Raw genomic sequence first — 24,420 nt, 5'->3', positions numbered from 1 at the left:
CATGTGAGGGAGAAGCCCTCCAACCCATGAGAGGCAGCCCCACAGGGCACACTGGGAGATCCTTGCTGGGCAGCTGGATCCTGGGCTGGCAACTGCTGTTGGCTGTAAGGAGCAAGGACTGAACAGTCTGAAGGGAGCCCCTTGCTCAGGGAGATCAGCACTGGTCCCATGGAGCATGTGATGGCCACCTGAGTGTTGGTAACAGATGAAAACCCAAACTCGAGTCCTGAGCCTGCTGTTTCCAGGTTTATGAGGTCTGTGATTTACATCCACATCCTTGGTAGGAGGGCACGGGGGAACCACAGAGGCGATAGTGTCTAGCAAGTACACTTCGGCATGCATGTTTCTTTTGAAACCATGACTTTCAAGGAGGTTAAGAAGCAGAGGAGACAATTCCCATCTGTCTTTCTCTGAAAGAAGGTTCACCTCTAAGTGCAGGTGGACCTATCTGCTGTGTTGGTGTCACACACACTACAACAGGAAAGACAGTTTCCTTTTGACATACTTGACAATAAGTTGAAGTGATTTAAATCTCTTTGGATTCAAACAAAGTCTGGGGAAAAGAGGAGTGGAAGAGATCATCCATTACATTTTAACAGGAGCAGTCCTAATGAGGACAGAGCCGCTATCCAGCTCCCACAAAACTCCCCACGGTCAATGAAGTGTTCCAGCAAGAGGCAGCAAGGGTTATGCTTTCCTGTTGGAATGATATTAGCAATCTTTAAGGACAAATCATTCAAATATCTCTAGAACAAAATTATTTTACCTGCTCCCCATGGATCTTTGGCCAGAGCTGTGGCCTCAGATAAGAGGAATTCCTGTTCTCTGCTCTACCCACGAAGTAGCAAACCAGGCAGCCCTTGCAGTTCAAACGGAAAATTTACAGCTATTGTATTTGCTAAAGGCTTTCATGGAAACCACAGGACTGACTTTCAAAACCACTTCAGTCTGATCTCTGAAAGCTACAACTTTTGTTACGACCCCAGGGCTGTGACAGTAGATGTAGAGGGAACTGTAATACCCTGAGTTGCTCACAGTTAAGCACTGTCTGAGCCAGGCTGGCTGAAGCCTGATGCCTCACTGGCTTTTCCACATACAGAGTGGGTTTTCTGTACGAAGCTGGATGCCAAGTGGATTGAATTCTGAATTTGTAGTAACAGCAACAACTGAAGTAGCTCTGGTTTTTGTGGTGTATAGTAGTTTGAAAAGAAATTTGAGCCAGAGGAGGTGAACATAGCTGCCACAGCTGGGATTTGCACTGGCTCTGCACCGCTTCCTCTCTGTGCTGGGCTGCGAACAGCACGACTGTGCTGGATGGCAGAGATGCAGCTGGAAGGCAATGTTGCAGCAGTACTGGTACCTTGGGATGACGTCTGTGCCTGCTCTGGAGGTCTCCCGGCTCTTCTGTAATGAAAGCTGTGGAGAAATCTGCTGAGGTTGCTAAGAGCATCATAGGGCATGTTTAAAACCAGGTTGGGTTCAAAAGCCCAGGAGGCACTTGGGAGTGGGAACCCACCTGAAGAGCCAAGTTGATGGCTCAGTAACTGTATTCTGGTCTAAGCTCCATAATCTGCAGTGGCATCAGAAATATCTGTATCACTTGCTATTTTAAAAGCCCAACATTATGTTCAACCGTAACACTGAACATACTCAAACCTAGGATTATTTGCTGCAAGGCTAGGAGGGGAAGGGTGGTTTGAGGTTCTTCCGAGAGAAACGCTGGTACCTAACCTCACACCTTTGGTAAACCTGAGAGCTGTTTTCCATCGATTCACAGAAAGCTGACTCTGTTTCCATTTCCCTGCCAGGCACTGACAGTCAGTGGATGCAGACACTGCGCATGCACCAGATAGCAAAAGCCATTTCTCTCCAGCACGGCCACCCCCACAGCCCGACCACAGTCACCCATTATCTGCCCTACCTTCGAAGCCAGGACTCCTACGCTGCTGCCGTCAGGAGGACACGTGCTCCGGTCAGTCACCAGCTCACATCCATCAGCCACTCGAGGAATTCCTCTCCCCTGTCACACAGTTTGATGAGAAACCTTTCAAATCTGCACTTGAACTCAAAAGGTAGCAGCGCCTCCAGCACAGCCTCTGACACCCCTTCGGAGAGGGACAGGTCTGCGGGCAAAGGCAGAAATGCCTCGCACAGCGCTACCTCCCGCAGCTCCTCGGACGGGCGGCGCAGTGGCACCAGCTCCCCAGTGCCCCCTCGCCACGCGGGGAGACCCGGCAGGACTTCCTTGCCAGCGGCACCCCCGGCCTCCCAGCACCGCAGGTACCCCCGCACCCCTCCGCAGCCCACGGCCATCCCTGGCATGCCCCCACAGGGTGACAGCGAGCCCAGGAGGGGCGAAGGGGAGAGCAGAGCCAGCGAGGGCGGGTGGATAAAGGTGCAGCACACAAGGAAACCCCACAGGCAGGCCGCCGGCAAGCCGGGAAAGGACAGAGCCAGGGGGAGCTGGCGGGGCCGGAGGATGTTCTGAGAGGAATTTGGCCCTTTATTTAACTGAACGTTCAATCCAGAGAAGATATGCCTGCTCCTATTAAATTTGCTGCACCAAAGCCGGTACCCATCTGGCTGTGGCCTGGCAGTGGACAGGGGGAGCTGCCACCTCTCCTCCTGTCACTGTCAGCACCAAGGGATTTCATTTGATTTTCTCCCCTCTGTTTGGCTGCTTGTGTTCTCAGCTGACTGGATATCCACTCATTTGCTTAATATTTCAAAAATAAAATCTGTAAGGCACAGCCAGGTGCCACAATTAAAGGCTCTCCGTTTCATCCTTAGGAGAGTTGTGCTGTTACCTCTCTCCTCACCTCACTTTGCCTCTAGATGCTGAGTCCAGCTCTGAGCAGGGTCTCCTCGCCCCATGTCTATTCTGCTTCTGCCAGGGCTTTAGGAAGAGGTAGTATTTTTATCAGACCAGCATAATCTGAAAAAAAGGGACACAGGGACATTTTTCTTCAGGTCCACTTTAATAGCTTCACTTCTCCACTTTCAGCTTGCCATCCCTTCTCAGGAATTTCTTACTTTGTTCCTTATTAAAAGCCACAACATTAGCTACCCAACACCACTGAGCACACTCTGTCACATACACAGTTGTCTTAATCAGAAGGAGAATCAAAAACTACGCTTTATTCTTTTGGGGAAAAAAAATTAAAATAGAGTGAGAAGAAGGCATTGCCTTTATCACAGTTACAACTAACCCCACTGAGGTCTATGATAATATTTATCCCTGTGCAGCTGGTATTTTTTAATTGAATTTTTAAATGGCCAGACTGTGTCGCTTTTGTCTTTCAGTCTTCAGGTAGTAAAGACAAGGTCAGCAAAGTTTCTGATTAATGTGGTCTTTAGCTCTGCTGAGAACAAAGACACAGCTTAGACTCAGTTGGCGTCAGAAAGTTTCTTCGTGGCCTTTTCACTCCAAGTTGATTTCACACAATTAAAAAGGAGAAAAAAAATTTTGGGTTTCACAAGATGCAAGAGAAGAAAAAAGGAAGAAAGAGATAAAGGAAGCTGAACCCAAAGCAATGCATGGTACACTCTGAAAGCCAAGGAACTGTGAATTAGAGATGCCTTTGAACAAGGTGCTGCACACCATCCATCCCAGATGGTACTCGCTGGCACACCATTGTGAGCACTGCTGGCAGAGCTGCTGGCATGTCACCTGCTCAGGGTGAGGGGGCACCACCATAGCCCTGTCACTGGATGTTCTAAATTCCCTGCTCCACACAAAGGCCACTCCTGTGGGCACATGCAACTCTCCTTCCTCTGATTGCCACCAGCCCCAGTGAGGGCTGTGCCCTGGGGTGAGTTTCCAATACCTACCAGAACTGGGACTCACATTTCATTAATTCAGGACAGGTCCACCAAAACTAATGGAGCAAGACACAAATGACCAAGTGTCAGGAATTGCATCTCTGTCACTGAAGTGCCTTTACCTCTGACAACAGTTAAGAGCAGAAAAAATAGAAGCTTTGCCTTGAAGTGAATTCAGCTGCATGTGATGCCCTGTGGTAACAACGTTTGCCATTTTCTTGTGGCTTCAAACTGTCTGAAAGCTAGTTAGTAACCCAGCTTCTGGCCCTGGTTTACTGAGCCTGAAAACTAATTTGGGTGACATGGACAATCTAGTACTGGATGTTTCTCTGTCACAACTTAGGAGGGGACTGGGATTTTGTAAACGTTGGGGATCCTCCCCTGATATTTCTTGCCATGACCAAAATGGGTTGGAGGATACCAACTAATAGTAACTGCACCTGAGAGTAGTTGCTAGAAAAGTGCTTGTGTTATTAAAATTTGGATATGCATCTCAGGAATCACAGCTGGGCCTGCACAAATCCTAAGAAAGAAATTGCAAGGGTTTAGAAGGGCACCTTTCTCTTCTAGGGTGATCAGGATGGCAGTGTAGTTGTCCAAGCCTGAGACACTGTGGGCTGGTGGTGGCAATTCAAGATTTATCAGCTGCCTGTGGTTGTTTGTCAAGATGTCCAGCAGGATTCCTCTGCTGTTTGTAAGCTATTTAGTGCTGTGCCTAATTTTAATCTGCAATGTACTGTTTGTCCACATCTGTTGTATTAAAGTGTTCATTAGCATTTAAAGAAGGAGCGGATGGTATTGATCATGCCCATTAAAATTAAACAATCATGCATTAGTGACTGATTAGGAATCCTTTTGCTGCACCAGCACTGCTGGTTAAAGCAACAGTGAGTGAACTTGTAAAAAAAAATTCTCAGCAAGGTCTAGTTTTCCATCTTGTTTTTATCACTTTTTAATGTGGCTACTCCCTATCTTGGTGATAATGCATTATAAATAAAATTGTGCTTACATTTTCACACGCGCCCCCAGTACTTTACAAAGCTGAGCTTTTTTTTTTCATGTTTTACTAACATGCAGCTAGAAGACCATGCACAGCAATGTGTAAAATCAGACTGTCTTGGGCAGCTACGCCTCAGGAAATGCTCTTTGGAAAGGAACCATGTTATGTTCACTTAGGGTTTTCTTACAAGTCTGTTAAAGCCAACCATATTTAAGTACCAGTACGTCTAGATTTGCATGGCAGGAGCTGGACACACTGCCCTCCATCCACACACATATCCTTGGCAGTGCTGCAACTGCTACACCTTCCCTCCAGGGCTGACTCTGCAAGTGGCACAAAATACCAGTGCTTAGAGCTGCCCCTGGGTTTCCTGGCTTTTCTTTCTCTTGGGCTTCATATCTCCATGCATGGATGTTGATGTTTTCTTAATCCCCAAAAGGTACCTGCATTTTCCTCTTCCAGGGTTTAAAATGCTCTGAATGGTAAGAAGCAAGCTCTGAGGTGTCTGCTGGAATGGATGATGAAAAATAGCAAAGAGCTCATGAAGGCAGATTCAGAACTGGACATCCAAAGTGAGTGAGTATTTGCATCCAATTGAGAGAATGTTTACAAAATCAGATACAAATTTTCTTTTCCTTTTTTTGTTTTTAATGTGAGACTTGCTGTCAGAGCTTACACCAGAATCTGTTTGTTCATTCAGCAGCATTTTACTCTGGATCTTGTGGGAATCACAAGAGTTGCCCAGCTCTCTCTGGATGCCAGACATCAGCTGGAAAGCTTCAGGGTGAACAGCAGCATCTCTCCCCAGCCATCGGTTCTTGATCCTGCCGGTGGGTTGTGAGAGAGGAAGCAGTGCTCAGTTCAGACAGGAGGAGCAGGTTAACCTCAGCATCATGGCCTTTGGTTTTCTGGAACTTTACAGGCTTTAGCTCCACAGATGATGTCTTCATGGCATGAGCAAAAAGACTTCTTTCTTTTTCTGCCAACAAGACATGTGGTTCAATTTTTTTGATGTGTTTTTTTTTCTTTTTTTTGTCTTTCCCATATACCAAAGGATGTCTTTAAAAAAAAAAAAAAAAAGAGGCCGGAGAGTAGTCACCGCTGAGGGTAGCAATCATTCTTCTTTAGCTCAGTGTCCCAGAGCTGGGTCTGACCCTGTTGGATATTGTCTCCCTAAGAACACAAGTTTCCCCAGCAGCACTGCCACTGCCATCAGGACTGGCATTAAGAGATGAGTGTCCTGGGGACTTCTCCATAGAGGGAGTGACAGCCAGACCAGCAGCTTGCTGTGGTGCTGCACTCTCCGGGAGCTTGTTCCCTGTGTCTTGCAGGTCAGAGCCATGTGCTGCTGTGCTGTGAACCAGCTGGCAATTCAGGCGCCTGTGAAACCCTGCTCCTGAGCAGGGCAGCGCGTGAATGGGAGACTCCCTGGAGCAAAAACATTGCCCAGGCCTGCAAACACAGGCTGCTTTTGTTCACATACAGCCAGGCTGTGAGGGGGCTGCCCACAGGCAGCTTGCTCAAGAGACAAAGGTCTTTCTGAAAGGGAGAGAGATGCTTAGAGGGTTTTGGTAGCTGCTCACCTGCCTGAGTGGCGAGAGCATGAAATGGCAGAGTAACCTGTCGTGCAGCTCAACCCCTCACACAAACCTTTTCTTTTCCGCAGAGCCTTTGCAAATTCACAGGACGATTGTCACAGAGGTGACAGCCCACTGAACTGTCCAAGGGGCACCAAAATCGTAACTCCAAGCTGTTCCTCAGCCTAACCCCTTGAGACATGAGCAGACCATCAATCCATCCCAGGATGGTGGAGGTGCAGAGGTCGCTTTTTATGACCTGGGCAGGAATTTCCCGCAGCTCAGGGTTTTATTTGGGCAACACTGTAACCTCTGTCTCTTCCAGCATTTCTAGGTGATGCTTTGGCCTCCTATTGATTTCGACACACATACCAAAATGTAGTGCCTGTGCTGGCCTTGTCAGGAAGATAAACAGAAGTAATGATCGGAGAGGGGAGATGAGGTGGCCGTCCAACCCCTTTTTGCTGGGATATGTAGCTCCCAGGGTTTCAGCCTGTCTGCCTGCTGCCACAGCACACGGTACCCCTGTGCTCAGGGAAATTTGGCCATACTGCCTGGCTGGGAAGGGATGACTTTGGGAACTGCTCATCCTGCGCTGATGTTGCTGAGAACTGCCTTGAGCAGGGGGGATGCCAGTGGCCCCTCTGTCTCCTCATCCACACCCTGATCTCAGTGATGGACCAGTGGATAAAACACTGCCATGCTCCCAGTGGTTTTCAGGGCTGGGGTTCACAGCTGTTGTTGCTGCTGGGGGGTTTATTTCCATGAAGTGCTAGGGAAAGCAAACAGTCCCTGTTCAGTGGGGGGGAGAGTGCCCATCTGTGCCTCCCCCCAGCACTGCCATGACTGAGCTAATGCCCCATGAGAACCTGCTTTCTTGCTGTGAAATGGGGATGGCTGCTTTTGGACATGGTTTACTTTTTAAAGAAAGAACTGGCTAGTGCAGTTTTGCTCTATCTTACCTGCTCCCACTGATTATTTTCTAGCAGTTGGCCATGTATGACAGCATGCTGACCAGAATCTGGCAACTTGCTGAGCTGATTTAAGGAGCAGATGTTGCCTCACTGAGAGCAACAGCCCCCAGCCATGGCACCCCTCACCTCTGTCCTGCTCTCTAGCTCAGCCAATGCTGCTCAGGATAAAACCCCATGTATTTTAAGACTTTCTATAACTTGCAGACCTGCTGCCAAGAAGATTGGACTGTGCATCAAATATATGCAATTGATTTTTCGGATTGTGCTAGAGAAGGCACTTTGACATAATAATAATAATTATTATTATTACTTTAGGCTGAGAAAGATGGGCAGTGACTTATGTAACTGTGGAAAAACCCTAAACTGAGGGGCTGACATGTCCATTTTGTGACATGACATGGCATCTCATATCACAAAATGGAAACAAATAGCTGTGCTAGCTCTGAAATTTGCATCTGACAGAATTATTTTCTGTATGTGTCCACCATATAAGGGTTTTTACATAACATTCTTATTAATGAATTGCCATGCTTAGCAGCTCAAGCCAGTTTGTTGTAAGAAGCTGGAGGTTAGAGAGGAGAAGTCTATTAAGGCAATAACACTAATAAGGGTCTGCCAAGATCACGTTTGAGTGAATGTAAATCCAGGGCATTTGAGATGAACAACTCAGAGGATAGAGGAGTGGCCTCTTGGGAGAAAGGCGAGCTGGGGCTGAAGGTGCAGCCCGTCCCTGCAGCTCCCACTGCAGCAGCACCCAGGCTCCCCACAGCCGCAGCCCCTGCTCCTGTCCCTGCCCGCGGCCGGAGCCTCCTCCCGGACACTCCCGGGGCGCTCTGGCAGGTGCTGGCGGGCGGAGACACGGACACTGTGCTGTGTAGAATGAAGCGGCTTGGTACACCTGGGGCTCAGCACACACATTCCTTTTCCTGCCTTAGCAGGCAAGGTGAGGGCTCCCTGCAGCAGAGAGGGCATTTTCATCATGCTGTGAAAAAACCCAAGGGCTTGAAAACTTGAGATGTGCCCTGGGAACCTGTGGCAGGCACTAGCGAGCCCTGAGGGACTCTTTCTACTTGTCCCACTCACTTCCTCCCCCCTGAGAGAGCTGCCTGGGGAGAGAGATCCCTGGGGAGAAGGTTATGCCACCACATGTCCTCCCACCCCCATCCTCTCCCAGCAACCACATCTTGCTGAAGGCTGGTGGAGGCAATGCAAATCAACATTTGCAAAAAGGCAGTGGCAAAGCTTGTGTAAAAGGGCAAAAAAAGAGACTACAGTAAGTATTTTTGATTATTTCCTGATAGCCTTCTGTTTCCCACAGCTGTACAATTGCAGAACATTTTGTAAATGATTTCTTTATGATGTGACTAAATGTAATTTGCGTTTTCAAAGGGAAATACAAATCAAAGCCCAACAATGAAAGGGCTGGGATTTTGAGCTTTTAAAAGTGGCTACTGCATATCAAAACCAGCTACTTTCGAACAACATTTTTTGCTATGCATTTTGTGGAATGGCTACAGGACAATCAAATGAGCACTGTAATTATGCTCCCATAATGTGCATCATAATGCTCTGGGCTCCAAATGATCTGCTGTGACTTACATTTGGAATAATCATTAAGGTTTCTATCAAAAATGGTCACATTTCAGCCATTCTCTTAGTGCACCGATGAATGTAGTATCAACTGCACTTTTTCTGACATTGATCTCTATTATTCCTTTGGTTTTCCTTCTCTTATTCTTTTGATTTCTGTGGTCTTGGCAGTTTGTGTCAAAGAAATACAGTATTGGATAAGATCGGACATGACCACCTTCAATTCAACATGCAGGATGCATTGACACACAGCCTTTACTAACAAGAAAATCATAGCAAAGCACAAGGAGAGAGAAACCTGTTAAACTAAAAGGAGAAAATCTATTTCTCCTTAGAGAGAAAAAAAAGGGAAAAGATACTACTTGCATTGTGGAGGTGTTTTATGGAGCTGGTACAGTTGGTCTTACTAGAAACTGATTGTACATATTAAATATTTAAACATATTTATTTTACAAAATCTGATTCTACCTATGAGAGCATAGTGTTAAGGTATTTACATTAAAAAGGTACTCCATAAAAATGCATGTCCAGCAAACACGTAGAGGTCTAGCTGTAATTAAATCTCCAAAAGTGATGTTCTGTGTAAGAACAAGTATGTCCTTTCTGGATTGCAATCAATAGCAGGTTACCTGATTATACACCTTATTATGTCTTGTATAGTAGTGTGAGCCACTGGAGGGTGATGTGTGAACAAAGAGATATGCTTGATCAGATCTTTTCAAGAAACACACCTTACAGGAGAGAGAAAAACAATTAGTGTGTGTTATAGGTTACCGATTTACAATTTACATCATAAATCAATGTCTGATTATTTTAATGCAAAATGTTTTTAGCTTCATTTTATTGCACTAATGGTTTCAATAACACACTATAATTTTCTCAGATGAAGAGGTGATTGGACAGCTCTTACAGAAATTTTTAATTACTGTCATTAGTGGCTGCAGTCTTATTCTTTCCTGTGGAGCTAAGATACGTGTCATTGCATTGTGCTACGGGTACTCGGTGGCCATGAGAATCCAAACTGTCCCTTTCCTCTTAAATGCATGCACCCATAAATACGTGTCACTGTGCAAGTCTCATCACAATAAATACTAGCATCACACAGACATTAGCTGATGTGTCCACATGCTATTTTAGGCAGGTGTGGTGGTGCATCCCCAGCCTTGGGCCATAATATGATCTCAGAAATACTCATTAAGCCTTGGCCTTGACAAACACCACATGGGCTAAGGTCCTCTTGAACTTAACAGAAACACTGCCAGGAGCTTATGCTTTCTAGTGTGGCTGTTTTTAACGAACAGCCTTGAAAACTGATTTTTATTGCCTGATTTTATTAACTAATTTTATTTATTAACTGATTTATTATATTTGTATTATATTATATTATATTATATATTATATATTATATATATTATATATATAATATATATATAATATATTATATACTAATATATTGTATTTATTTTATTAACTGATTTTATTCCCAAGTGGAACAACATGTTTGTTACCAGACTTTCGAAGAAAATTGTTGACCCAAATTGTGGCCAGGATGGAAAATTACTATGGCTAAAGCCAACCCTTTTGTGACCCTATAAAGAGCAGTCCTAAGTGAGACCCTTTGAGCCCTCCTGGACCGTAGCAGGCTGTGACCAGCACCTTCCCCTGACTGGGGCCTCCCAGGGCCAGCCAACGCTCACGTTTGCTATACTTGGGGGACCACCACCGATCGCCAACAATGGAGCCTGGGCTACCTCCACTCCTCGAGACTCAACCCTTTGCCCACTGAGAAGATCCAAAGGCATCTGATGTGAGTACTTTGCTGAATTCAAAGGGAATTTTTGGAACGTATATACCTTGTGTGTACTCCTTCGGGTCCACATGTGAGTGTGAATATGGTATAGCAAATGTACTATGAATGTTGCTCTCCTAGATTCTTAAGTACTTTAGGTTTGTAAGTAAGTTAGGCCTATTACTGAGTTACTGTTGTGCTATAGTAAATTCTGTAAGAATCTTTTGTTTAATTGTTTACATTAAGCTGTCATTAAGTGCTGTTGAGTTTAAGTGCCATTAAAACATTTATGCCTAAACCGTTTTTCAGGTGTGGGGCTAAGTTTGTCAAGGAAGTCCATTCTGAACCTTGTGACTCAATGGGAGTGTCTCCCTTATTCTTTTTTATCCTTACTCTTTCTCGGCCTTACCCTTTTTTCATGTAGATAATTTTTGGTTGATTTTAGTTTTAGATTGATTGTAGACTTCAGTACAATTTTTCTCTGTGTGCTTTAACCATCTAGTAAGTAGTAGAGTGAACCTTGCCAATGAACTTTGTCATGCTTTCACTGTTATATTAAACATGCTTTTGCTGATACCTTTGCCAGGGATTCTTTGGGTGTCCTAAAACACTCATTCATAACAGCAGGTAAAAATGTATAGCTCCAATTTAAAAAAAAAAAAAAGAGAAAGGAGCATAAAGTGTGTTGAGTGTAGTTAAGATAGGAACTGTGTAGGAGAGCCAGGGATGGGGCAGCAGGAGTCCTGCCTCCAGAGAGAAAAGCTGTGTTACAATGCTAACAGCCGAAATCTGTGGGGTGACATGGAGGACAGCACTTGTCCTTCATCCCAGCAGACCAAAGGTCACATCTATTGTTCCTGACAATGGGGCTATTGTTGGAGGTCCATGTTCTCGCTACTGCTTGAAGCTCCTAACATGTAAACAACTTTGATTCCCCATGATAGATGCAGAAAGCATTGCACGCTCAATCTACTGCATGTCCCTCCATAATTTCAGCCGGTTCCCTCAGCAGGTTTTCCAAGGGCTGCTACCATGTAGTGACAGCTCATTTCAAGGAAAGATGAGACCTTAACAGACTATTTTATTGAAAACACCTGATAAAGTACTCCAGGTGATCTTTGCCGACATGTGAGGCCTGAGGGGTGAGCTGGCTGGTAGCATTGGACAGGCTGTGCAGGACCCTGACTGGGGGACTGAATGGGCAGGGATGTTTTCTTCCACTCACATTAGCCTAATGTAAGTGTGGCTGAAAATGCAATGCTCACCTGAGTTCATCTGTGCATGTCTTCAGCTTCTGTTAATAGCTAGATGTAGGACAGTGGTGCTGCCTATGTCTTGACAAACACAGAAAAACTTTTTCCATCCTGGTAAAGCCAGTTGGTAAGTTTGTTCTGCCCATCTGCTGAGGGCACCTGGGCCCTGCAGGGCAGAGCAGGGCCATGCAGGCCATGAGGATGAAAACGGGAAACCACAGTGTCACAGGTCACAACAACCATCTCCTGAGTTACAGACCTTCATTTTCTGGTACCCTTGCTGTGTGCTGTAGGAAGGGAAGCCTCTGCCCTTCACATACATCCCATTTCTCTTTCCCTTTCCTGCTCCCTTATCCCCAGTCATCTGTAAAATATGTGAGCTGATATACACAATTTTCAATAAAATAATTGTTTTTCACATATTAAAAAAACCTTGACAATACAGTTCACAAAATGTCCTGTCTGGATTCCCCACAAAGTCTCTGCTCTGGCCTATTAATTTGAAAGCCATTTGAACTACATGTGCAGTTTGAAGATTTGAAGAATGCTGTTTCCATTTAGCATTACATGGAAAATTAACTGCAGTCTGAAGTTTTGCTTCAGCTAGTGCCGTCGGTACTCCATAACATTTCATATGATGCTCTTAAAAGCTGTGAAGGCTGGCTACTTCTCTAGTAAAATTCTGGTAAGTGATTCAAGATGTCAAGGGCTTTTACTCTTAATAAACTGGATCTCTTCTTCCATGTAAGGAAATAAGTATTTGTAGATTTCTTTTTCTGAAAGAAGTAAAACTACATAAAAATTCAGAAAACATCCCCCTCTTCCCAACTGGGCTGTCTTGTTTGGAAGCCATCTGGGTGGCAATCCTCCACTAATTTGGATTTAGAGGAATGGAGTGTGGTCTGGTCTCTGGAGAACTGGTTTAGTTTGTCTGCTTTTGTGTGTGTGCTGAGAAGCCAGCAGTGCAGGTAAGTATGTAATTATGGGCTTATTTAAAATGGAGATTCTTTTACGTGACAGATTGCAGCATGCGCAGGAAGAATAATGCCCAGAGAAAACAGAACACCTCTGTGAGGGCTCTTGTACTCTATTGTGCTGTAGCCTATTTACAGGCTTTGGCTCAGAGATGATTCGTGGTTTGCCTTACACACGGGCACAGGTTTGCACGTGCACGGGGCCTCCTCCCTCCAGCCGATTGCAGTGGGGACTCGCCTGCTGTCAGGGAGGCACCTGGAAAGGCTGAGCAGCAAGAGTTGCACTGGTATTGAGCCCTGCTCAAACCACAGGATAAACAGAGGATTATTGCAAACGCCAGGGCCACAAATCCCATACAGCTTCTTCAGGGCTTCTCCCATTACTATCGCTGCCAAATATTGCATAGCAGTTATTTTGCTGTGTTTAACGGCCGCACTTGATTTAACGTGCTATTATACATGTTACCAAAAATGGTTTAAAATGACTGATCTATTTTCTTCTGGCCCGTCTTCAAATAGTATTTTGATTGCAAAGGGCAAGCCAGCCAACTTCTTTGTAAAATTCAGTTGAACTGTTGTTACCCGAGGAGCAGAGGCGTCAGCCCGTCTCACTCCTCTCGCTCATCGGTGGGGCCCTGGTAAGCGACCCTCCATTCCCCGTGGGACTCGGGGTAGCCTGCGCGCTGCGGGGTGAGTGTTCTGACGCACTGTACTCGTACTACCCTGCTTGGCAGGCGGTGCTGGGTGCGGGCACTGCTGGGAGCAGCCGGGGCACAGACCCTTGGCTTTCTTTCGTGGAGAAGCCCCACTGCCCTTGAAAACTGGCAGGTTTGGGGGGTTTATTTTAGAGTGAAGCCAACCTAGGTATGGCATATAAAAACTGCTTTTTAAAAAAAGGCGTAGAGACCAGGGGGCTTCCCAGCAGGCCCCGGCTAGGCACGGGTGGCCGCGGCCCCACCCCCCCATTCTGCACCCGAGTCCCGCCGCGTTCCGCCCGGGAGCTTTTCGCGCCACGGGCCAGGCCCTTGCAGCTCCACAAAGCTCAAACCGCGAATAGAAAAAAAAAAAGGGGGGCTCCGCACTGGCCCCTTCGGGGACATCACGGGAGACCTCATGAGCTCCTCAGCAGAGGTGGGCGGGCGGCCGCGGGGCGAGCACGCCGGGTGCCCAAGCCCATGGGGATGTGCGCTGCATCTGCCAGGACGCGGGCGGCAACGCGGGAAAGGCGCCGCCGGGCCCCGCCCCCCGCGGTCCAGCCGCTTTGGCGCGAACCTTCAGTTCCCCGCGCTCGCCCGCCGCCGCCAGCATGGCCCCGCCGCGCCCGCAGGTGAGCGCTGCCTGCGGCCGCCGCTGCCCGCCGGGCTCGCCGCAAGGCTGCGGATCGCTGCTGCTGTGGGGAGGGGGGAGGTTGTGGCGCTTGCCGCCGCTCCCGGGGCCCTCCGGGGTCTTGCGAACCAGAGCAAGCTGGGTTAAGCCGCGCTGCGGAAGTCTGGTGGGGTGGGGGGGCTCTTTCGTTTGGGCACCCCAGGGAGAGCGATGTGGGGGCAGCCGCACCACTCGGACAGGCAGCCTCGGGTCTCCTGCCCCGCCGCGTGCAGTGCGGTGGGAGCATGGGGGCGGCCCGCGCATGGCGGTGCCCTTAACTGAGGTAGGGGTCTCGGCTTGGGAGTCGCGCTCGGCGGGGAGCTGGCGGCCCACAGCCATGCGCCCATCGCCCCCGCCTCGCCGAGGGCGCGGGGGAAGGCGGGGGCCGGCCCGACGGGACGGGACGGGCGGGAAGGGGCGCGGGGGTCGGCGCGGCGGCCGGCGGGTGGGTGGGCCGCGTGTGTGCGGGGCGGCACCATCTTAGCGGGAGGCGGGGAGAGGCCCTGGCGGGACCGCGCCTGAGGGGACGGGCGTGTCTGCGAGCCCCTGGCCGCCCCGGATCATCTGGGCTGGGCTTCCGTGCCCCGTGCCCGCGGCCCTCGGTGCGGGCCGTGCCCCCGGCTGCGCGCACCCTCAGCCGCGGCGGGCGGCACCAGAAGCCGCCCCTTTTGTGTCTGGGGCCGGCCGGGCCGAGCCGCTGTTGGGTGCTCGGCGACACTGTGAAGAGGAAACCCGCAAGTAGAGCGGTGCTGAGGAGAGGACGGAGGGCTCCACGTTGGCCCGGGCAGCTGCTGTTTAAGCCCTGCCTATCCAGCGTTTGGCCCGGCCGGGGCCAGCGCTCACGACCGTGGCAGCACCTCAGCGTGGGTACTGCCCCTCCGCATCGATGCCACCCTCGGGGGATAAAGTGGGTCACTGCCAGTAGAAACATTTCCGGGGAAAGGAAAACCTGAAGCCCATAAAAAAAAAAATCTTTCAAATCGGTGGTGAAATAAACAAAACAGCAAGCTGCTTTGTCTAGAACAGTTGTTTCAAATCTGTGGGTAGGATTCTTTGGCCTTTCCTTAAGAGCTGCAGAGTATTTAGTGTTTGCCTCAAACTGAAAGTAATAAATGAATCAAATTAGATTTCCAGGTGCTTTTCGTGTACTTGCACTTTTTTCCATCACTGGCTATGGTGATTGGGAAATTACATGATTTATATGCTTATTTGCATACGAGAAGTATTCTTAAATACCGAACAAAACTCATCTGTAACAATGATCAGAATTATACCAGAGTAAAAACTATTGTCATTCCTAACTCTGAGATTTATTTCAAAGCTGATGTTTGTTTTCTGACTTGCATTCAAGATTGCTCAACATCCTAAAATGATCGGTCCTAAGTGTCAATAAAAAGATATTTTTAAAAGCTACTGTGCTGCTGTAGGTCTCTTCTTAATGGTGTTGCTGTTGTCCTTTTGTAGCGCCGAGGTTGTTCGGGAAGGAGAAACTTCACAGCCTTTCGAAATACAAAACTGATTCCCATGGAAACATCCTCATCCTCTGATGACAGTTGTGACAGTTTTGGTTCTGATAATTTTGCAAGCACAGTAAGTACAGTACAAGAACAAATAATTCCATATGTGCAGTACTAGTAAAGCTTAGAAAAATGTAAACTTTATAAAGCTAGTAAATGTTTTGTGCACAATTAAATTACTTGCTCTGCTTATGTTTTTGTAGAGTAGTTATAAACCTATGCTATATGCTGCAATTTCATTTCACTCTTGTGCTTCTAGGTGGTAATTGTTGGGAGCAGATTAGCTATCAATTCTAGCCTTTGAAATGTCACCTAACCTAGTGTGCCTGGTAATTTGCAGCTGTAGTTCTGAAACCCCTTGTGAAATGCCTTAAGTCTTTTTTTTTCTTTATTAAAAAGCTATTTGCTTGTACTGTACTTGTAAATGCTAATAATTTTCTGTACAACTTCAGTTAAAGGATATTTTATTTTTTTTAGAAATGCAAATTTAGGTCAGATATTAAAGAAGAACTGGCAAAAATTTTTCATGAAGCCTCTGATGATGAATCTTTCTGTGGCTTTTCAGAAAATGAGGTTCAAGATGCATTGGTAAGACAGTTGATTTTAGTTTGCTGTTTTATATTTGAATTCTTACACATTCTTCATTGGAAAATAATGCCAGCTTGAAAGTTCAATGTTTCAGAAAGAAGCATCATTTCATTTAGTGAACAGTCTGAGTAGCCAAAGTTTAATTTTCTTTTTGTCTCCATGAAAAGCACTCAAGATTCTGAGCTTTTAAAATCTGCCTCATGTATTTTGAAATATATCTCTTAAAATTGTCCTTGCTGGATGTTACTCTGTTGGACCCTAACATTTCTGGTTTCCTCAATACGAAATGTTAGGCTAGCCCATGGACTCCAGCAAACCTCAGAAAAATTTCTGTGTGTCTTGACACACAGTCAGACCTCCACTCTGGCGGTGTAACAGGGAATGCTGCATGTCTTTCAGCATTAGAGAAATAGTGATAGGTGCTGAAATCTGCCTTCCTGCTTTTCCTTGACATCAGTGCTAGGTCAGTTTTATTGCTTAAAAAGGTCAGTGGTTGATATTCAGAAGAGAAATTGAAGTAGTACCACGTTTGGCAAAAACAGGTTTGTCATAACTTCAGGACATGCCGAGGAATGACTAGAAAAGAAAAATGTCTAATTGGAAGGAGACATGTCTGAGTTAAAACACAATACTAAAGAGAATAAGTAGGAGACAAAGCTGGAATAGATAAGTAGAAAAAAGAATCAATAACTATACATAAAGTGCAACCAAAATCACGTACCTGCTTAATAAAAACCCTGTGTAAATAAAAACAGCCATTTGATGTCCACTGTTACTGCTGATCAAAATCAGACTGTCTTACTGTGTCTAAAAAGAAAAATCAAAGCCCATTGCAAAATGAGCTTTTAACTAAATAATTTATGTCCTCACTGAACCATTGGTTCTAGGAGAATCTGTAAGCAAGACATCAGAATTCAAAGATTGGAAAATACTGGGATTTTATTCATAATTATTTTATTGGCTGGCTCTAGAAGGAAGTTTCCATTTTTTATCGTTGATACTATGGGATGGCTGTTCTTGGCAGCTTACAAAATTGGGTTTGACCTTGTGCAGAGAACTACATAGTGGCTTTTTTTACAGCTATATGTAGCAAAACTGAGCCCTTTAAAGGCAGTTCTCTATCCCACACCACACACACACAAACTATTTTTGCTATTAGACCTGCAAGTGACAGCTGAGACTGCTGCAACTGGACCTACACTCCCTTTTCTGGTGTGTTTGGCATGACCATGTGGGTCTCCCTGAGAGGTTTTTTATCCCCGTGTCCCCTCTCCTTCCCTCCTGCTCCAAAGTGCACTAGAACACTAGGACTGGATGTCTGGATTTCAGCCAGGTAGCCTCTTAAACCACTCCCAGACAAAATGTTGTTGACTGTATTTACCTGCACAGCAACTCTCCTGGATTTACATGCTTCCATTCTGGTTCGTTAATAGAAATTGGAATCGGATTCAGAGGAGAATGATACAAGTGCTGAAAGTGAGATAGATCAGAGAGGGCAGAAATGCCCTGTTCCTCTGAAAGTAGCCATGAGGTTTCCACCTCGAAGATCGGAGAGGAGGAAGGGTGAGATGGAACCTGTTCCTGAAACACTGATGCCTGCTCCAGATTCAGACTCCGACACTGAAGAAAATGGTGCTATGTTTTTAGAAAAAAGAGCTTTAAACATAAAGGAAAACAAAGCAATGGCAAGTACTCAATGTCTCCCTGGGGACCCTCCCTTTTTCCCCCCTCCCTTTCAACTCTTGGGGGACCTCTGTTTAAATTCACTGTAATGGGAACTGCATGAATGCATTAAGACGAATTTGCATTCCTAAAATACAAATCTGATACTTACATTTACTGGCATATGAAAATCCATAGGCTGCAAGCCTAACAACATAATAAGTTTGAGTATTTCCAAATTACTTGCAGTCACTAAAACATAAATAAGACATAAATGTAAAGAGTTGAAGAGTGACTGCATTTCCTGTAAGTAATTGTACTTTTAGCCAATTGCCCTAGTAGTCTGTAATAGCACATAAATACCCTTTTAAGGCTCTGCTTCATTTTTCTTTCTCTTGTTAGCTTGCAAAACTAATGGCTGAGTTGCAAAATGTTTCTGGTATCTTTGGTGGGAGAAAATCGTTGCCAGCTGTCAGTCATGTGAGTATAAACTTGCTGTATCTGCCTTCAGATTTCTAAGAGTCAAATTCTGCAGGATTCTCAATGAAAAAACTTAATAAACCATGCAAATCAAAGTCCAGTTAGAATTTTATTGCTTTCTTAAACAGGTGTCCTCATTATGTAATTCTCTTTTGATTTGTCACAGTATAAAGCAGAACAGATTAATTTAGAAAGGTTAAGTGTCTCCACAGGCCAATAAAACTAAACAAGGTGCTGTGTAAATATGCGGTTATACAAAGGCTGGAGATAAGGGGAGGCAGCTCAGACTTTGAAGCTCAGACCTGAATGTTCTGTGAACTTGGAGCCTTGAAAAACACCTGGCATTTAGCCTAACTAAAGAAGGTTGTGAATCAGCAGTGTAATGAATTTCACTGCTGATGTATTTGTAAGCTGGGTGAAGATGAGAACAACACTAAAAATTGCAACTCCTCATAGACACAGGTTCTGCTGCTTTTGACTATTCCTCTGTGACTAGCAGAATGTTTAAGATGAACTTGCTTAGGATCTTCTTACTTTGTGTTTTCTGATTGGGACAGGGATAGATACGTCTTTGGAAAAGATGGGAGGAAGGCATCTTTAGAGGAGAAATTCAGTAGGGACAGGAGCTCTCTGTGTTTTCACCTGTTTCATTAGGGGCTTTTAAACTTTAGCAGGGACCAAAGCGACTTCCAAGGCGTTCCTCACCCAAATGTGCCTTGAGGAGGAACCCAGACCGAAGTTCTCGGCCTCACACGAGGTCCAGGTCCTTGATTGAAGGTCCTCCTACTCTTGTACCAGAAGAGGAAGAAGATGACCGGTACATCTTAGTGAGAAGAAGAAAGATGTCTGACGAATACCTGGAGGTATGATGAAGGTCTAGTTCTCCTGTTGTGGGTTTTGAGGGTGGTTTTGTATCCTTTCAAGAGAACAGCAATTCATAGAGTTGATGAGGTTTATCAGTATGCCATGGCCTTGGAAGAAGTGGAAAAAAAAAAAAGGGGGGGGGCATTTTGTATGTGTTCTGCATTTCCCCTTCCTTGTCCTTAGAAAACCATTTCCTCTTTAACTCCAGAAGGAGTGAAGCAAGATCAGTAGCATCGCTGCACCCTGAAGGTGACAAATCAAGTGAGGGTGCTAAAGCTGCATCCATATCTTATGTCTGTACAAAGTTCTGTTATATCTTGCTTAAATATATGATGGGTGTTTGAGACTTCAGCATTGCTGTGAAGGTCCTTGCCTTTGTATAGTTTTTGCTGAAACCAATACTAAAAGTATTGTGTCTTTGCTATTCAGCATGAAGCCCGTACTCCCAGGAGGGGTCACCGTGGTGCCGTGGCTTTTCCACACGTTGTGCGCCCAGTTGAGGACATAACGGCGGAAGAGCTGGATAATATTTGTGGATCTGCAAGAGAAAAAGTATATAACAGGGCCATGGTAAGTATATTCCAACTTTGTGAAATGTGTACTTTATGAAGTCATTCTTTTGTTATACTGTGTTTGTTTGCATCAAATAGAGCACACTCCTTCTCACTGAGAGAAAGGATGTGATTTTTGGGAGAAATAGGTGTGAGGTCTTGAAATGTCCCTTCTTATTTTTGCCTGAATTTGTAGAATGGCCTTTACCAAGCCAATTAGCTTGCTGTCACTCTGGAACAACTTATACCTAAGTGATACCAGCCAGGGAGAGTGATTACCAGACACTGAAGATGCAGTGTTAAAACAGTCTTGGTTCAAACTTTGCAAGGTGGCTTTCTGTTTCAGGATAAGCACTGCTAGCTCCCAAAGAGATTTTGTTCAATGCCTTATTCCCCTAACTAAAATGCCATCTTAAATGTCTTGTTTCTTTTTCCTGTGTTCTAGGGATCCACCTGCCATCAGTGTCGCCAAAAAACCATAGACACCAAGACAAATTGTCGTAACCCTGATTGCGTAGGAGTGCGGGGCCAGTTCTGTGGGCCGTGCCTCCGCAACAGATACGGGGAGGATGTCAGAGCAGCACTGCTGGACCCAGTAAGACATGCTCAGGGGTGTTTATTGTGCTTGACTTGCACAGCCAGAGGTGTTGGTCACTGACAGCAGTTTTAACAGAGCTGTTTACAGTGCTGTAGTACATCGTGCAGTCCTGGCGTGATTCACCCTGAATCACAGAACTGTGTTGTGTAGAACTTGTTATATTTACTACTTCTGTAGTGTTATTTGCAGGAGTAAAGTATGAGAACAGAGTAGCAGCTGAAATACTCTTGTGTTTGAGTATCAGAACAGTGTTCTCTTTTGCCTTGCATTAGTGCTTAATGCCCTATGGAAAGAAACTGTATTTTGGACAAAGTGCTGCTGTTGTGGGCTGTGATGTAGGAGTTAAACAGAGTGGAATGCTTCCTGTGGTTATGTGCAAGGCAGGCAACAGAGAGTTTAATCCCCTACAGACTGAGCAGTTTGTAGTCTTGCACTGGTTTAGACAACTTTATGCAGTGCTGATGTTCACTGCAGAACTCACTGTGGAGCAGGGCACTCCTCCAAGTTGTGGGTGTGAGTTGCATCTGGCATAGCATCTCAGCTGAAAGGACTTGTTGTTGTCTCTCTTTGTGTAGACATGGAGGTGTCCACCATGTCGTGGGATCTGCAACTGTAGTTTCTGCAGACAGCGAGATGGCCGATGTGCCACAGGTGTCCTGGTCTACCTGGCCAAGTACCACGGCTTTGACAATGTCCATGCCTACTTAAAAAGGTGAGTGTGTCGTTGTGTCAGTGACGTGGTTACATTCAGTGGGATAAACATCTCAAAAGTGGGAGGGCAAAGATGTCCATATCCTAGTTTGTCAGGTAAATCTCAAGATTAGTCTGTGTTGCCTCCAGAATCCGAGATTTTGCCCTATGATTATTCTGATACACTGGTTCTCACCTGAAACAAGTGATACATCCACTATGCCTTTTAGCTCTTAACTTCAGTGAGTATTGTCAGGGCTTCCACTAATTGATCTAAAGAGTTTTCAGTGTTTTGCTACAAACTGATTCGTGTTTTTACTTGTCTTTCAGTCTGAAACAAGAACTTGGAATGGAAGACTGAAGCTGTGGCTGCCTTTAAATTACATATTCTTTTCACCAACGTCATATTATTGCCTGCAGTGAATTGTTTAATCAAATGAGATTACAAAGCGCCTTCCCTGCTTCCCTCTCCTTTTGGGTAAAAAAGGAAAAAAAACTTTCATTTTTTTCAGTATAAACCATAGTTGGGAAAGCTGTTCAATGAAGGTCTTTGCCCAGAGGCCATTGTTTTCTCTTTAAACAGCTTTGCAAATCAGATAGCATCGGTCCTTGTTTTCATGATAGTAACTTGTTTTTTTCTTCCTGAAGGGAGATGGGGCTTTAAGCCATTCGTTTCACTTATGCAGCGATCTCTGCTGCAGGTTTACTTATGCTCCAAAATTGGTTACAAAAAGATAGAGATAGTCTGAAAACTTGGGGTGGTTTTCTCCACAAAACCAAGCAGCCAAGTTCTGCAATACAGACACTTAATGATCAAATGGAATTGTAGAATTCTCTGAAACAACAGCATGTTCTTAAGTTGAAAAAGGAAGCCCTGTAAGTTGCAGCTGAGCAGACTTCAAGCACTAATACTTGGTTTTATAGAGTACTAAAAGTTCATCCTGGCCATTTGAAGGGAGATTTCCTGAATTAAAAAATGCAGCAGAAGCCATTTGACATGGCACTTTGTGTTTTTGCTGAGATAAGGCCACTGCTGAAAGCTTCCACAGCACTAGCATTGCCTACTGGTGAAGTGATGTGAACGTACTGGTATACGTTGTGTAGTGACCACTGTCTGAAACAGAATGCTTCGTGTGTTAAATGACTGTGTTCGTGGACTCTCTTCTCCCTGTTCTTGCTGCAGCTGCAGAACTGCTTTGCAGAGTCAGCAGTGGTCCTGGGGAAGAGGGATACCTCCAGACCAGGGCTTGGTGAAGCAGAGGGGTGGCAGTTCATGTGGCTGTTGGTCAGCTTCAAGTGGATGAAAGGTGGTAACTTGTTTAATTTGGTTATCAGGAAAAGGGGCAGTGCATGTTTCTGTATCTGGCTCTGTGTGATTGTTGAAGGTTCTTTCACATGACATTTGTGAAATGTAAGTACAGCAGAAATAGAGCTGAAGAATTCTGATATGCTGAGTGCATGGGGTCTCCTGTACTCAGTGTTGTAGAAAAGAAGGTGCCATGAAAATTGCATCCAGAGAACTACAAAGTGTGTAAATGTGCTTAGTTTGGTTATGGAAACTACTGTGTAAGCTTTGTATAAGGTTTAGAAGGTAATGTTATAAATAATGTACAGTTTAATAGTAGAAAAATCAACATGGGTTTACACTTCTCTGCTTGCGCAGTATTTGCACTGTGTGTACACAAAATGATCCACAGTTCATACCTTTCTGGGAATTGCATCAGTGTGTGTGGGAGGGGAGGAGAGAGGAATTTAGAAACAACAGATATTTATGTCTCAGACTTGCAGTTCTGTTTCATAAATCATCTCTCCTATAGAAAATCTCCTGTCCTTTCTTCATCTGTTTTTATAGTGTGAATAGCTGTGCAATCTGAGGTGTGGAGAGTGCTCTTCCCTCTAGGTACATTTTGTGAAGAAGGAACTCATTTTAGAAATACATGTTCTGACAGATAAAAGTGGTTGGGTTTTTTTTCCTCCTAATTGCTTGGCTTGCCTTCTGATTGCTAGAGTGTGAAAGTACTGTGCTAAAAGCAGACCCTTGTGTTATATTCAGAGACTGCTGTATTTAGATTTACTCAGATCCGTACTGTTCTGTACAAAATTTTTCATTTTGAAAATAAAGATTTTCAGATTTAGAATATTTTCATCTCTGAACTGTTTTTAAAAAGCCTGTTAGAGCTGTACTTCTATTTTACCACTTTCAGGTGAACTTATGCTGTGACATAAAGGACTTGGTTGTTCCCATCATACCTGGGGGGGGAGCAGTGGGACTTGGACATCTTATTGTCTCTGGCCCTGTGTTTCTGAACCAGGCTTGCTCTGATATTCATGCTGCTTGGATTGAATTGTTTGGTACCTGGTGACTAACTTGTGATGGTCAAAATACAGAGTGCTTAGTTCAGGCTCGATACAGGCTCTAGGCATGTGTGCTTTGTGCTTACCCTTCTGCTTTTTCTCTACTTTTTTTTAAACCAGATGCCTACATCCTGAGCTGACAAGGATGAGGATAAAATTTTGGACACAAGTTGGAGTAATGTGGCTGCCATTTAAATTTATTTTTTTATTTATTCTTTTACAAACAAGCTCTTAAGTAGCCTCTCAGGAGCTCTTTCCTGGAGGAGAGAATTACCTGAGGGGCCTTGATTGCAGGCTGATGGTGAAGACTGGTTTTGACACTTGTGCTGCTTTTTTGTTCTGGGTCTAGAGACAGGAGTTGTATGAGGCTGTGGCAGAAGGGTTATACAAGGCTGGCCCGAGTGAGAGGAAATGGGAAAGAAATGATCCAGCAGAGTGACTGAGCTGTCCCAGATACTGTTCACTGGTGAAATCCTCACCTCGTTACTCTCACCTAAAAGCTGTGTTTGGATGTGCCTTTCATTGCACTGCTGCTGATGTGAGAATAAATTCATATTTAAAAATTGTGTAGGATGTTAGTTTGTGTTTTACGTGATGATTTTGAGGTGTCTCAATACATCACTTTCCCCAAGCCCCTCTACCACAGCTACTTAAGTGCTGTTGATGTGGACTTGAAAAATAGTTAATGAGCTCATGGTTTGTAAGTGCAGTGGAAGAGCAGCAGTTTAAGAAACTTGAGAGGAAAAGGTCCTGTCAGCTTTAAAAACCAAA

The 24,420-nt window shown here is 45.3% G+C and overlaps 2 protein-coding genes across 7 annotated transcripts in view; both read left to right on the top strand.

Moving 5' to 3' along the window:
• MAP3K20 (mitogen-activated protein kinase kinase kinase 20) overlaps positions 1-2,769 on the top strand; it is a 90,811-nt gene extending 88,042 nt beyond the window's left edge. For all 5 annotated transcript variants that reach the window (XM_069020642.1, XM_069020645.1, XM_069020643.1 and 2 more), the window contains exon 20: positions 1,809-2,769. In XM_069020642.1, coding sequence (XP_068876743.1) covers positions 1,809-2,488 — 680 coding nt within the window. In that variant the 3' untranslated portion in view covers positions 2,489-2,769. The remainder of the gene's footprint in view (positions 1-1,808) is intronic.
• Positions 2,770-14,224: 11,455 nt separating this feature from the next.
• Positions 14,225-23,432, top strand: CDCA7 (cell division cycle associated 7). Of its 2 annotated transcripts, none has more exons than XM_069021517.1 (10): positions 14,225-14,306; positions 15,809-15,934; positions 16,339-16,449; positions 17,883-18,134; positions 18,514-18,591; positions 19,266-19,454; positions 19,885-20,025; positions 20,452-20,601; positions 21,180-21,316; positions 21,625-23,432. In XM_069021517.1, exons 1-10 carry the CDS (start codon positions 14,286-14,288, stop codon positions 21,653-21,655), a joined length of 1,236 nt encoding a protein of 411 aa, XP_068877618.1. In that variant the 5' UTR covers positions 14,225-14,285; the 3' UTR covers positions 21,656-23,432. The 2 variants fall into 2 exon arrangements, with proteins under 2 accessions (XP_068877618.1, XP_068877617.1); XM_069021516.1 differs by having other exon boundaries at positions 19,263-19,454.
• Positions 23,433-24,420: the final 988 nt, after the last annotated feature.

Source organism: Aphelocoma coerulescens, chromosome 7 (assembly GCF_041296385.1).
Source record: "Aphelocoma coerulescens isolate FSJ_1873_10779 chromosome 7, UR_Acoe_1.0, whole genome shotgun sequence".
In the NCBI taxonomy this organism is placed as follows: domain Eukaryota; kingdom Metazoa; phylum Chordata; class Aves; order Passeriformes; family Corvidae; genus Aphelocoma; species Aphelocoma coerulescens.
This window is presented reverse-complemented; position numbering and strand designations above follow the sequence as displayed.